We start from the raw sequence: 15406 nt of genomic DNA on the forward strand, positions 1-15406 counted from the left end.
ACTTCAGTGGGAAAAGGGTAGCGTGTATCTTTAAGCCGTTTAGGAAAACGCCTTTCAGGATAAGCGTGGGGTTTCTGGATTGCGTTTCTAAAGTCAGCGTGGTCCAGAAAAGTGCTTAATGTACGCTTAGGGTATCTGAAATGGATTCTCTCGTGCTGCGAAGCTGACTCCTCTACAAGAGGAGCTGGTGGGGAAATATTTAACATCTTATTGATGTTAAATATAAGATCATTAACTATGGCGTCACCATCTGGTGTATCTAGATTGAGAGCGGTCCCAGGATCAGAATCCTGATCAGTTACATCCGCCTCATCACCTATAGATTCATCTCGCTGGGATCCTGACCATTGAGATGAATGTGAAGGCCCGTCATAGCGAGCCCGCTTAGGCTGCCCGGGGCCATCGTCCGAGTCAGAGTCTTCACCCTGAGGTGTAGATGCCCGTCCCGGAGCCTGGAGATAATTGAGCTGAGAGGGACCAGGGGGCAATGATTGCACAGTGTCCGTGGCCTGAAGTACAGGCCTAGCTCGCAATGTGTCAAGAATTTGTGACATAGTGAGAGACATTCTGTCAGCAAAAGCTGCAAACTCAGTTCCTGTCACCTGGACAGCATTCACAGGTGGTATACCCTGGGTCACGTCCAGCAGAGGTCCCGGCTGTGCAAGCGCCGCAGGAGCCGAGCACTGCACACAATGGGGGGTCCGTGGAGCCTGCCGGTAGAAAGGTCCCACATGCGGTGCAGGAAGCATATAATGTCTGTGCTTTGGCACCCTTGCGTTTTACGGACGACATGCTGCTGGCTCTCTGCAATGTGAGAGAGTCTATAGCCAAAGGGCGACCAGCGCTATGTAATACCAAGTATTTGTAAAAACAAAATACTAAGAATACTACTGGCACAAGAGGGGGTGAGCCCTGAGGGCTGCTTACCGCCCGCTGAATAGCGGGTAAGAGGCGCAGAATTCCTTGTCTGGGTCTCCCCGGCTCCCCTCTGCAGCTCAGCGTGTCAGCAGGAATGGCTGCCGGCGTCTGTGGAGAGGGGCGGTCCGTGGGAGTTCCCAAACAAAAGTGCGGGAAAACAGTGTCCCCTCTGTGCCGACTGTGAGGGCTGGAGTATGTAAAAAAGACTCCAGCCCTCAGCGCTGTGCACTGGCCAGCGTCCTGCCCCTCTCCTGACTGGCAGGGCTGGGGGCGGGAACGAACGGAACCAGGCCGCAAAAGCCGGGGACTCGATTTATCAGCGCGGCCGCCGTAAAAGCGCGGGCCGCGCTGAAGTCTCCGGCGCACCACAAGTGCCAGCCGCGCCGCTGTTCCAGCGGCCGGCGCGACCGATTCTTAGAAGTGGGCAGCGTCCCGCCCCTCTCCTGACTGGCAGGTCTGGGTGGCGGGAACGAACGGAAGCAGGCCGCAAAAGCCGGGGACTCTAGTTATCAGCGCGGCCGCCGTAAAAGCGCAGGCCGCGCTGAAGTCCCCGGCGCACTACAAGTGCCAGCCGCGCCGCAGTCCCTGCGGCCGGCGCGACCGATTCCCATAAATGTGCCTGCTTCAGCGAAGCTGAATGAGGCCATGGCACAAGCGCCGCAGCGCTGATGTCCCCCGGCGCACTACAACACCCAGCATGCTGCGGTGTGAGCGCCAAATACACGGGGACACAGAGTACCTTGAGGAAGCAGGGCCATGTCCCTGATGTACTCCGCTCCATCCAGCATCTTCTCCAGGGGCTGTAGATGGAGCACGGTCTCAGTGCCTGGAGACCGGTAAATCCCACTTCACCCAGAGCCCTGTAAAAAGGGATGGGGAAGGAATCAGCATGTGGGCTCCTGCCGCCGTACCCGCAATGGGTACCTCAACCTTACAAACACCTCCGACATAAGTGGGGTGAGAAGGGAGCATGCTGGGAGTCTATAAAGACCCTCTTTTCTTCCATCCGACATAGTCAGCAGCTGCTGCTGACTAAAAACAATGGAGCTATGCGTGCGTGTCTGACCTCCTGCGCACAAAGCTAAAACTGAGGAATCCGTACTCCTACGGGAGGGTGTATAGCCAGAAGGGGAGGGGCCTTACACTTTTAAGTGTAGTTCTTTGTGCGGCCTCCAGAGGCAGTAGCTATACACCCACTGTCTGGGTCTCCCAATTAGGAGCGAAAAAGAAAGTCACATTGCAAAGGTTTTGAAGTTTTAAAACACCTTTGACATGTGTGGGTTTAAAGGAACAACTTCAGGAAATGTGGTCACTATTACACAGCAGGTGCTGGCTGTGTTGGACAGCCAGTATCTGCCTTTATCAGCAGCAACAAAAGCAAATTGATTGACCTTGCCTATTTTCGAAAGAGGCAGTTAAGGAGAAAAAGAAAAAAAAAAAAACCTGGTGACAGGTTCCCTTTATTAAACCAAAAGTATCACCTTCTGCAGCTCCTGGGCTGCATTCTATGAAGGTGCACCTTGTTGCTGGCCCCCCCCCTTGCAGACCCCGAAGAACTTTATAAAAAGTTCCCGTTTCATATGCAAATGATCTGTGTTAAGGTGGGCGAGCTCTATTTCAGCTCGTGTCCTTCCTTCTGGCCTTGCTCACCATCCCCGTCATGATTGACATTGATGGCGGGTGGCGTCATCCATGCTGCTGGCGAAGTCTTGCGCAGGCGCAGTTTGCTGTGCCCCCATCGCGGGCCTGAGCAGAAAGCTTCCCTTGCTTCAGTGATGTATTTGCGCAGGTGCAAGATTATGGGTGGGTACGAGGCTGACGCTGGTGAGGTCATGCACAGTGCCGCCCATATTGTGCCTGCGCAAATCCATCACCAGCACGAGTGAGGGAAGCTTTCCGCTCAGGTCCATGATAGGGGCACAGCGTACTGTGCCTGCGCAAGACTTCACCAGCAGCGTGGATGATGACGGCGGCGTTGTGTTCATCCATGTCAATCACATGGCCTCGCTCACGGGGGACGGGTGAGCAAGGCCAGAAGGAAGGACACGAGCCGAAAATGAGCCCGCCCATCTGGCCAAAAGTTAATTTGCATAGGAAACTGGAGATTTTATAAATTCTTTGAGGTCTTCAGGTAGGGGGGGGGGTACAGCAACAAGGTGCACCTTCATAGAAAGCAGCACAGGAGCTGTAGGTGGTGCTAATTTTGGTTTAATAGTGGATGTTGGGGGGGGGGGGGGGGGGGGGGGGGGGGACACGTGACAGGTTCCCTTTAAGTGGAGCAACTACATAATGAAACGTCAGGTGGCCATAAATAAGCATTGCAATTCTGTGCACCCAAAAAAAAAAAAAAAAAAGAAAATTATATATGATCTTTGAGTGAAAGGGAATCTGTCAGTTTATTTTTTTAGTACAATATTAATATTATCTTAACTAGGGATTAGAGAGACCTTTTAGACTCCGTGGCTTATTGCTCTACCCTATCCTGTTATCTTGTTGTAAGCTCTGCAGAATTCAGTCTGACAAAGTAGCTAGTCAAGCAGATATAAATACAAACTGCGCATCCAATGCTCTATACTCAGGGCTGGCATCACTGAGAAGCGAATCTAAACTGAATTTGCACTGCAGCCCCTTCCCACACTCCCTCCCACCTCAGCAGTGAGTCAACTTTTAGATGGGGGGGGGGGGGGGGGGAGCTGTGAATATGCAAGTTGTATTCATATTACACTTGACTAGCCTGCAAAGACACTGAATTCTATGGAGCTTACAGCAAGATAACAGGATAAGGTAGAGCAATAAAGCTTCCTGATCCTGAAAGTTCTCATTAAGCCCCATTTAAAAAAGGTATTCGTACTGTACTACAAAAGTCACCTGACAACTTTCCTTTATAAGATAAAGGGCTACTTTCATGTCACAGAGTAACATGACAATAGGACATCACTTTATGATGAGCAGGTTTCCTTCCTCTAGGGCGAGTCACCCACCTCTTTCCCAGTGTGACACCAGCGAGTTTGATCAGGTCCCTCATACAAGGGGTAATAATGACCGGCTGTTCATCGCTGTCGGCGGCGTCATCGTAGCTCTCCACCTGCTCCACCACAAACTGTGCGTGCCTCAGCAGAGAGTCTTCAGTGAAGCGGTTGAAGTTCAGCCCTGATGGAGGGACTGTGGTCTAAAAAGTAGACGATTGAAAGGAGTTCACACCGCCGTCCAGATAAAACCAGCAAGAGGTCTTTAGTGTCTCATCTCACCTCTATCTTGTTGAGCAGATCCTCATAGCTAACGTCTGGATTGTTCTGGAGAAACTCCACCACTATTTTACTCATGTAGATCTTCTCTTGCATCAAGGCAAAGATCTGACTGTACTCCTCGCTGGGGTCCATCAGGAAATAATCGGCAAATGCTGGAGCAGAGAACGAGACGGAGATGAGAGATAGCCGGGAGTGGAGACAGACCGGAGTCAACGGAAGACACTAGAATCCTCACCGGTCGTAAACCCAATCAGAGCCCTTTCTCCTCCATCAAAGCCGGTGATCCACCAAGCATTAATAGGGCCGAGCTTTCTTCGCCCTCACTCCACCTGTAAGCCAAAAATGTGAATATACACATTGTCAAATTAGGTCAAAATGAGCCCCCAGACAATAGCATCAGAGGCCTCATAACTATAGTCAGCTCTGACAGCAGCCACCCTCGATGACCTTACAGCACCTCACCCCTGCTCCTCCTAGTGGATGGTGAAGTAGGGAGTTAGACTACCTATAATGGGTTTAATATAAGTTGGGGTAGCTTTTCTTTGCCGATACTACATGCTGGCATAGAGACGCTCACGCCAGGCAAATTGGGGTGGGGATGGTGCTAGCTTTCTTCTGGAGGAGAACCAGTTTGCACATTGCAAGCCTAATGGTAGGTTCCCTACAGACTCACCTGAGCAAACAGGCAAGAAGATACATGAGTGCATTAAAGAGGACCAACCACTGGGATTTTCCTATATAAACTAAAGCCAGTGCTATACTGGCACTATAATGCTGATTCTATACATTGTAAGATGGCACTCTAATATTGGAAATGGCTGGTATGTGTCGCAGAGAACTTCTGCCATGAACCAGGAGTGTTCGAGACTTTTAGTTCCACATGTCTTTTTGGCAACATGTTTCAGGGCTAGATTCATGGGATGGTCATAAGTGATGGGCGGGACTGACCATCCACATACCTCCCACCCAGGGGTGTGACTGGGAGGAAATCATGTGTCTGGTTGTGATCATACAGTAGTCTACCAGGGTCCTGGAAGGATATGGCCCTGCTGGAGAACATAGTGAGACCATGTGGGGAGTGTGCCGAGTCTCCTGAATGGGTATCTTACCCCAGAAGAAGTGGGTTGTGAGCTGACTGGGTGTCAGCAAGTGAAGACCACCATATTTGTCTTTACTCACTGACCCCTCAGCTGTATCCGAATGAAGGCTGTGATGCCGGCATGGGGACGCTGTATGTATTGAGACACACACACACACACACACACGATAGTGGCATGTTACTGTAATTGTGTTAGCGGATTATAACATGCTTGAATAAACCGCAAAAACTGTTTAAATGACAGAGTGCTCCTGTGTGCCTCAATCCCGCTGCCAGATGTGTGTCCAATACATTCAGGGCACAGGTCGTTACAATACCTTTAGCTATGAGATTGGATGTATAGTTTCTGAAATATAAACAAGCAAAGTTTGTGAAATGCACTGTTATTTGATTGATAGGTGCTACAGTATATAGAGTTGGGTTTTACTGGTTATTCCCACCCGTCTGCTGCCTGTCATTCCTCACCAGTCTATTAGGGGGGGGAGGAAAGACAGGCAGGCAGCTAGGGGCAGGAATAACTAGCAAAACCCGACCCATCTATTCTGCAGCATCTATCAAACAGTGCATGTCACAAGCTTTACTTGCCCATATTTCAGAAGGGAATTTTGATTACTTACCGTAAATTCCTTTTCTTCTAGCTCCAATTGGGAGACCCAGACAATTGGGTGTATAGGCTATGCCTCCGGAGGCCGCACAAAGTACTACACCAAAAGTGTAAAGCCCCTCCCCTTCTGCGTATACACCCCCCGTGCTCCCACGGGCTCCTCAGTTTTGGTGCAAAAGCAAGAAGGAGGAAAAAAAAAATTATAAACTCGTTTAAAGTAAATTCAATCCGAAGGAATATCGGAGAACTGAAACCATTCAACATGAACAACATGTGTACACAAAAAAACAGGGGCGGGTGCTGGGTCTCCCAATTGGAGCTAGAAGAAAAGGAATTTACGGTAAGTAAACAAAATTCCCTTCTTTGTCGCTCCATTGGGAGACCCAGACAATTGGGACGTCCAAAAGCAGTCCCTGGGTGGGTAAATAATACCTCATAATAGAGCCGTAACGGCTCCGTCCTACAGGTGGGCAACCGCCTCGCCTACCTAGGCTGGCATCCGCTGAAGCATAGGTATGCACCTGATAGTGTTTCGTGAAAGTGTGCAGGCTCGACCAGGTAGCTGCCTGACACACCTGTTGAGCCGTAGCCTGGTGCCTCAAAGCCCAGGACGCACCCACGGCTCTGGTAGAATGGGCCTTCAGCCCTGAGGGAACCGGAAGCCCAGCAGAACGGTAAGCTTCGAGAATTGGTTCCTTGATCCACCGAGCCAGGGTTGATTTGGAAGCCTGTGACCCTTTACGCTGGCCAGCGACAAGGACAAAGAGTGCATCCGAGCGGCGCAGGGGCGCCATACGAGAAATGTAGAGTCTGAGTGCTCTCACCAGATCTAACAAGTGCAAATCCTTTTCACATTGGTGAATTGGATGAGGGCAAAAAGAGGGTAAGGAGATATCCTGATTGAGATGAAAAGGGGATACCACCTTAGGTAAAATTCCGGAACCGGGCGCAGAACCACCTTGTCCTGGTGAAACACCAGGAAAGGGGCTTTGCATGACAATGCTGCTAGCTCAGACACTCTCCGAAGTGAAGTGACTGCTACTAGGAAAACCACTTTCTGCGAAAGGCGTGCGAGAGAAATATCCCTTATTGCCTCGAACGGTGGTTTCTGAAGAACCATCAGCACCCTGTTCAGATCCCAGGGTTCCAACGGACGTTTGTAAGGAGGGACGATGTGACAAACCCCCTGCAGGAACGTGCGTACCTGTGGAAGTCTGGCCAAGCGCTTCTGAAAAAAAAAAAAAAACAGAGCGCAGAGACTTGTCCCTTAAGGGAGCCAAGCGACAAACCCTTTTCCAATCCGGACTGAAGAAAGGACAGAAAAGTGGGCAAGGCAAATGGCCAGGGAGAAAGACCCTGATCAGAGCACCATGACAGGAATATCTTCCACGTCCTGTGGTAGATCTTGGCGGACGTTGGTTTCCTAGCCTGTCTCATAGTGGCAATGACCTCTTGAGATAATCCTGAAGACGCTAAGATCCAGGACTCAATGGCCACACAGTCAGGTTGAGGGCCGCAGAATTCAGATGGAAAAACGGCCCTTGAGACAGCAAGTCTGGTCGGTCTGGTAGTGCCCACGGTTGGCCGACCGTGAGATGCCACCGATCCGGGTACCACGACCTCCTCGGCCAGTCTGGAGCGACGAGGATGGCGCGGCGGCAGTCGGTCCTGATCTTGCGTAACACTCTGGGCAACAGTGCCCGCGGAGGAAACACATAAGGGAGTTGAAACTGCGACCAATCCTGAACTAAGGCGTCTACCGCCAGAGCTCTGTGATCGTGAGAACGTGCCATGAATGCCGTGACCTTGTTGTTGTGCCGGGACGCCATTAGGTCGACGTCCGGCATCCCCCAGCGGCAACAGATCTCCTGAAACACGTCCGGGTAAAGGGACCATTCCCCTGCGTCCATGCCCTGGCGACTGAGAAAATCTGCTTCCCAGTTTTCCACGCCCGGGATGTGAACTGCGGAGATGGTGGAGGCCGTGGCTTCCACCCACATCAAAACCCGCCGGACCTCCTGGAAGGCTTGCCGACTGCGTGTTCCTCATTGGTGGTTGATGTAAGCCACCGCTGTGGAATTGTCCGACTGAATTCGGATCTGCTTGCCTTCCAGCCACTGCTGGAACGCTTTTAGGGCTAGATACACTGCCCTGATCTCCAGAACATTGATCTGAAGTGAGAACTCTTGCCGAGTCCACGTACCCTGAGCCCTGTGGTGGAGAAAAAACTGCTCCCCACCCTGACAGACTCGCGTCCGTCGTGACCACCGCCCAGGATGGGGGTAGGAAGGATTTCCCCTTCGATAATGAAGTGGGATGAAGCCACCACTGAAGGGGAGCTTTGGTTGCCTGAGAGAGGGAGACGTTCCTGTCGAGGGACGTCGGCTTCCTGTCCCATTTGCGTAGGATGTCCCATTGAAGAGGACGCAGGTGAAACTGCGCGAACGGGACTGCCTCCATTGCTGCCACCATCTTCCCCAGGAAGTGCATGAGGCGCCTCAAGGGGTGTGATTGACCTTGAAGGAGAGATTGCACCCCCGTCTGCAGTGAGCGCTGCTTGTTCAGCGGAAGCTTCACTATCGCTGAGAGGGTATGAAAACTCCATGCCAAGATATGCCAGCGATTGGGCCGGTGTCAGATTTGACTTTGGAAAATTGATGATCCACCCGAAACTCGAGAGAGTCTCCAGAGTCGCGGTGAGGCTGTGCTGGCATGCCTCTTGAGAGGGAGCCTTGACCAGCAGATCGTCTAAGTAAGGGATCACCGAGTGACCCTGAGAGTGGAAGACCGCAACTACTGCAGCCATGGCCTTGGTGAAAACCCGTGGGGCTGTCGCCAGGCCGAACGGCAGTGCCACGAACTGCCGGTGTTCGTCTCCTATGGCGAAGCGCAGGAAGCGCTGATGCTCTGGAGCAATCGGTACGTGGAGATAAGCATCTTTGATATCGATCAATGCAAGGAAATCTCCTTGGGACATTGAGGCGATGACGGAGCGGAGGGATTCCATCCGGAACCGCCTGGTCTTTACGTGTTTGTTGAGCAGTTTTAGGTCCAGGACAGGACAGAAAGACCCGTCCTTCTTTGGAACCACAAACAGGTTGGAGTAAAAACCGTGACCCTGTTGCTGAACAGGAACAGGGACCACCACTCCTTCTGTCTTCAGAGTGCCCAGCGCCTGCAGAAGAGCATCGGCTCGCTCGGGAGGCGGAGATGTTCTGAAAAATCGAGTCGGAGGACGAGAGCCGAACTCTATCCTGTAACCGTGAGACAGAATGTCTTTGACTTAGACCGCCATGGATCGGAGTTCCTCTGATCCTTCTGAGGCCTTTTGTACGAGGAGAATTGGGACCTGCCCGCACCCCGAAAGGACCGAAACCTCGACTGTCCCCTCCTCTGTTGGGGTAGTTTTGGTTTGGCTTGGGGTAAGGATGTTTCCTTTCCCATGGATTGTTTGATGATTTCATCCAGCCTCTCACCAAACAAACGGTCGCCAGAAAATGGCAAACCGGTTAAGCAGTTTTTGGAAGCCGAATCTGCCTTCCATTCCCGTAGCCACAAGGCTCTGCGTATTGCCACCGAATTGTCGGCTGCAACCGCCGTAGGCTCGCAGAGTCCAGGACAGCATTAATAGCGTAGGACGCAAATGCCGACGTTTGAGAAGTTATGGACGCCACTTGCGGCGCAGACGTACGTGTGAGTGCATCAATTTGCGCTTGACCCGCTGCAATAGCTTGGAGTGCCCATACGGCTGCGAATGCTGGAGCAAAATACGCGCCGATAGCTTGATAGATGGATTTCAACCAGAGCTCCATCTGTCTGTCAGTGGCATCCTTGAGTGAAGCCCCATCTTCAACAGCAACTATGGATCTAGCCGCCAGTCTGGAGATTGGAGGATCCACCTTGGGACACTGAGTCCCGCCCTTGACCACGTCCGGGGGGAAGGGATAACGTGTATCCTTAAGGCGCTTGGAAAAAACGCTTATCTGGACAAACTCGGTGTTTCTGGACTGTCTCTCTGAAGTCGGAGTGATCCAGAAACATACTCGTTGTACGCTTGGGGAACCTGAAACGGAATTTCTCCTGCTGAGAGGCTGACTCCTCCACTGGAGGAGCCGAGGGAGAAATATCCAACCTTTGATGTATGGACGCGATAAGATCATTCACTATGGCGTCACCATCAGGAGTATCAAGGTTGAGAGCGGCCTCAGGATCCGAATCCTGATCAGCTACCTCCGCTTCATCATACAGAGAGTCCCCCTTCTGAGACCCTGAACAATGTGATGGGGTAGAGGGGATTTCCCAGCGAGCTCGCTTAGTCGGTCTGGGGCTGCGGTCCGTGTCAGAGACCTCACCCTGGGATCCATGAGACACCCCGGGGGAACATTGTTGTTCCAACTGAGGGGAACCAGGGGACAATGATACCACAGTGCCCATGGTCTGAGATACTGGTCTGAACTGCAAAGCTTCTAGAATCTTAGCTATAGTTTCAGAAAGTCTGTCAGTAAAAACTGCAAACTCCGTCCCTGTCACCTGGACAGTGTTAGCTGGTGGTTCCCCCTGGGCCCCCCTTAGCAGAGGCTCTGGCTGAGCAAGTGCCACAGGGGCCGAGCATTGCACACAATGAGGGTCAGTGGAACCTGCCGGCAGTATAGCCGTACATGCGGCGCAGGCAGCATAGTAAGCCTGTGTTTTGGCACCCCTGCCTCTTGTGGGTGCCATGCTGTTGTCTCCCCTGAGCAACACAATAGGGTATATAGCCAGAAATCCACCGTGCACCATACAGTGTAAAGTATAGCCTATAAACATAATCTATAATTACACTTCAGCACAAGTGGGGCCAGCACCTCAGGTGCTGATTACCGACCGCTTAAAGCGGTTGTGTGGCCACCAGCATCCCTGCCTGGGTCCCCCAGAGCTTGTCTCCCCTCTGCAGCGTCAGGGGAGCTGACAGGAATGGCTGCCGGCGTCCTGAGGAGAGGAGGGAGCCGTGGGCGTGACCCAGAAAGTGCGGGAACTGGTGCCCCACTGTGCAGAGTGAGGGGGGTGGAGTATGCAAAGCATGCTCCAGCCCTCAGTGCTGCCGTCCTGTACAGCGTCCCGCCCTTCCCCTGACTGGCAGGGCTGGGGGCGGGAAGAAAAAAAGACTAGGCCGCAAAAGCCGGGGACTCGAGTTATCAGCGCGGCCGCCGTATAAGCGCGGTCGGCGCGGAAGTCCCCGGCGCACTAACAGTCCCAGCCGCGCCGCAGTGATAACAATGGCAGCGGCGGTCAACGCGGCAGTCCCCATACACTAACACACTCAGCGACGCTGCAGTGTGTAATGGCACAAACGCAGTCAGCGCCGCGGTCCCCGGTGCACTAGCACACCCAGCAATGCTGGAGTGTTGCTGTGCGCGGTCCCCACGGGGACACAGAGTACCTCAAAGTAGCAGGGCCATGTCCCTGAACGATACTCGGCTCCTATCCAGCAGAGTCCTCAGGAGCTGTGGATGGAGCACGGTCTCATGTGCCTGGAGACCGATGGGATCCCACTTCACCCAGAGCCCTAAGGGGGATGGGGAAGGAAAACAGCATTGGGGCTCCAGCCTCCGTACCCGCAATGGATACCTCAACCTTAACAACACCGCCGACAAGAGTGGGGTGAGAAGGGAGCATGCTGGGGGCCCTGTTATGGGCCCTCTTTTCTTCCATCCGACATAGTCAGCAGCTGCTGCTGACTAAGCTGTGGAGCTATGCGTGGATGTCTGCCTCCTTCGCACAAAGCAAAAAACTGAGGAGCCCGTGGGAGCACGGGGGGTGTATACGCAGAAGGGGAGGGGCTTTACACTTTTGGTGTAATACTTTGTGCGGCCTCCGGAGGCATAGCCTATACACCCAATTGTCTGGGTCTCCCAATGGAGCGACAAAGAAATTATATATCCTATCTCACAACTAAAGGCATGAATAGAATCAGCGCGATAGTGCCAGTATAGCACTAGCTTTGGTTTATGTGTGAAAATCCCGGTGGTTGGTCCTCTTTAAGCACCAGAGAAATTGTGACTTCAAACGTTTACTACAATTTGGTCGTGTTCATAGTGTTCTTGACTATTACATGGTCTCGATCACACATCAGATGAACAATGCACCAAAGAATCAGTCTTCCTAAAATTACCAAAAAAAAAAAATAAATAAATAAAAACCACATGACTTGGAGCGCTCACTCACCATCCAGAGCCGGACTGTCGTCATAGATTGGCTTCACGACGCCGCTAAAGTACAATTCCACGTTCTTCTCAATCAAGCCAGAGTCGAAAGGACAGAGATGGCCCTTCTTGTCATAAATACTGAAATCAAGAAACGTATAGAAAGGACTTAGAAGACTGGATACAGAAGACAAGGAAGCAGCTGGGCAGAGAACCAGACACACCTGAAGCAGGTGACCTTGTGCTGGGGAAGGTCCTCATAGCTCTCAAAGCCGTCCTCATTGGCGTCAAACAGTGACAGGCGCTCGTCTGTTAACATTTCTGGTTCCTCCAGCTAAAAAAAAAAAACCAAAATTTATTTTTTCTCCCAAGAGAAGCAGCTGCTTATTTATCCCCGTCATTAAAAGCTCCAAAATCTGACTTACTGCATCGTCCGGGTCCCCCTGGAAGTACTTGAGATCGGGGTCATCTAGATACTGCCGGCAATCAAGACACTTTGGAGGTGGAGTCTGAAAGGAAAAGGAGGGGGTTAAATTAAAAAAAAAAAAAAAAAAAAAAAAGTACAAGTCCCAATCTGCATATCCTTTGGCATCAGATGTGATAAAGGTTTTACCTTTGGTGCTTGAACAGGTGTGGCCTTTGGGGTTTCTTGTTTGACAGTTCTAGAAGGAAGGAATAACCCAAAGTTTAAAGATGGTGACAAAACCAAGGTTGAGCTGGCCTAGTAAACAAAACTTAACATGCCAAGCTATGGCGCTGTCATCCTTACCCATCTTCCTCTTTAGGTTCCACTTTTGGCTTCTTCTCTACTTGCTCCTAAGCCATGGGCAAAAAACACAATTCTACCATGAATGAAAGGTCCGTACAAGATCTGAATCCACCTACTAAACCTGAAATGGCCGATACAAGAAATAAAAGCATAGAGAGATTGAGGTCCACAAAAATTAAGGGGGGGTTTGTCCCATATTAAAAACACAGCTTCCTTCTTCCAAAAAGCCTTGTTGTGAAGGTTCTGTGCAGCATTACAGCTACGCCCTAGTCAGTGGGGTTGCAATACCAGACAAACCATAGGGGGTATTGCCAGCCACATTTCTAATCCTGGACAAATCTCTAACCCCTTCATGAACCATGACGGATATATCCATCATACATCGTGTGAGGTTAATCCCCGCCCCCTGCCGTGGGCAGGTCGCAACGATCCGAGCACATTTTAGCTGTTTAACAGCTGACGTGTGCCTGCATGTTACGAGTGGGATTGCGTTCCACCCGCAACTTAACCCCTTAAGTATCGCTGCGAAAGTCTGGCAGCGAGATGTATATGCGCGCGGCCATTACTTTCACTTACCGCCGCCCCCACCGGAAGTCGCGTGCGTGATCACATGACTTTCGGTAGTTGCCATGGTAGCACAGGGTCACGTGATGACGCCTGTAGCTAACATGAGTCACTTCCTCTCAATGCCGGCATACTTCCGGCATTGAGTGTAACGCAGCATATCTGCAGCTCTCGGCTCTGTAGCCGAGATCGAGCGATAGGAGCAATCGGATTGTTGATCCATATAGCCCCCTAGGGAGACTAGAGAAAAAAAAAAAAACCCACACACACCACACATTTGGTATTGCCGCGTTCAGAAATGCCCGATCAAAATATAAAATCAATTAATCTGCTTAGTAAATGGCGTAGCGGCAAAAAATTCCAAACACCGAAATTACGTTTTTTGGTCGCCGCAAGTTTGCGCAAAATGCAATAACAGGCGATTAAAACGTAGCATCTGCGCAAAAATGGTACAGTTAAAAAAATGTCAGCTCGAGACAACAAAAAAACAAAACAAAAAACACAACAACGGAAAGTGCCCAGGGGCTGAAGAGGGTTAAGTGTACCCCATTTTTATTTTAAGTACCCAGGTCAATATATTGTACCTCTTCAGGGTCTTCTTCCTTCGAGACTTCAGTTTCAGTTTTTACTTCTCCGTTTAAGTCGTTAGACTTTCGCTTGCCGGGACTAAACGGTTAAAGAGGGAAAAAAGAAAGCTTAATACAAAGCAACATGATAGGGTATAGGCTGAATCTACAAGCAGTTGTAATGTAAGATTATTAGGGGCAGGGGGAAAGCCGGGCACTATCTGCAATACTAGAAGTGTGCAGAGTCCACATGTGTGTCCGAGGCTTAGACTTGTGCTTCACCCGCCATCAGTAAAAATCTGCAGGTTTCAATTCTTAGAACCCAGAAAGTGGTAAAATACCCAAAATGATCCAGTCCTACAGCATAGATACTCAAAAATCCCAATTTGCAGAACCAAAAAAGTGGTAATACCCTTGAAATAAGCCAGTCCCACAACTGCTGTCAATATCCCACCCAAGATACTAACCCTTTGGCGAACATGGACAGGATGGTCGGCTGTTTGCTTCCATTTTTTGCAGGTCTTCCACGACCAGAAGATTCTGTAGAAGAAAAAAAAAATAAAAATATATTTTATAAAAAACAGGTTTGACAAGTAAAATACCCCCACTTCTCCTAAGACAGCCTATACAGTAAAGCAAGGCTATGGACAGTGCGACATTGTGGGTTGGACTATTTTGTGTGGGTTCATGTCTTGGGCGTGGTGGTCTGTATTCGATGTATTGTTTTCCCTGTCAGGTTAGATCCCCTTGCAGTGCTTCTGTCCCTAGGTCTGGAGGGAGGGGGGCCTGGAAACCACCCAAACTCTGTTCACCTAAAGAATTTGTCATTCTGGATGGGAAGGACAAGATATGGATTGACCCTCTGAGGCTGCGGCCAGCACCCCAGAGAGACTGAGAAACCCAGATTTACTTGGAGAACAACTGCTGGATGATTGTGACTGAACACTGGGACATTTATGCAATTACTGAACTATTTCACCCTCTGTTATGGATTATTTGATGGACATTTTGGTTTGCTTGGAATAAACGTTTTTTTGGATCATTCAACTACCTCGCTCTGTTCATTGTGTGATAACAGAGAAGGACCCCGTGACAAACAGGTTGGGAAAATGAGCATGAATCGTGCAATTCAGCACCAGATCCCCCACCATGACACACCCCAGGAGTTCATAACCCTCCCACAGGCCCTTTGTCCCCCGTAATCAGTCTAATTACTTCTGTTCTCTCCGTTGGTCTTGCTCTTCCTCCCCTTACGACTTTTAGATGCTGGTGTAGCAGCTTCCTCCATCTCCTCCTCATCGCTTCCACAAGTGCCGTTCGGAGGAGAGCAGCCGTTGGCGTCGCCATTCACTGTGCCGTTTTCAATGTTTAGTTCCTTCCCGAGCAGAGTCTTGACCTTTTTCAGGTATAGCTCCTGGAAAGAACACAATTTTAAAGAATAAGTTCACCTTTGGAG

At 50.6% G+C, this 15406-nt stretch overlaps 1 protein-coding gene across 1 annotated transcript in view; it reads right to left on the reverse strand.

Annotated features, from left to right (window-relative positions):
* Positions 1–15406, reverse strand: part of DNMT1 (DNA methyltransferase 1) — an 83820-nt gene that overhangs the window by 32592 nt on the left and 35822 nt on the right. The window contains exons 4-15 of the mRNA XM_075346490.1: positions 15166–15364; positions 14418–14490; positions 13969–14050; positions 12821–12867; positions 12665–12713; positions 12477–12560; positions 12276–12385; positions 12074–12192; positions 9252–9260; positions 4402–4485; positions 4167–4318; positions 3900–4087 (exon numbers count right to left, since the gene is read on the reverse strand). Of these exons, the coding sequence (XP_075202605.1) occupies positions 3900–4087; positions 4167–4318; positions 4402–4485; positions 9252–9260; positions 12074–12192; positions 12276–12385; positions 12477–12560; positions 12665–12713; positions 12821–12867; positions 13969–14050; positions 14418–14490; positions 15166–15364 (1196 nt within the window). The remainder of the gene's footprint in view (positions 1–3899; positions 4088–4166; positions 4319–4401; positions 4486–9251; positions 9261–12073; positions 12193–12275; positions 12386–12476; positions 12561–12664; positions 12714–12820; positions 12868–13968; positions 14051–14417; positions 14491–15165; positions 15365–15406) is intronic.

This window comes from Anomaloglossus baeobatrachus, chromosome 4, assembly GCF_048569485.1.
Source record: "Anomaloglossus baeobatrachus isolate aAnoBae1 chromosome 4, aAnoBae1.hap1, whole genome shotgun sequence".
Lineage (NCBI taxonomy): Eukaryota > Metazoa > Chordata > Amphibia > Anura > Aromobatidae > Anomaloglossus > Anomaloglossus baeobatrachus.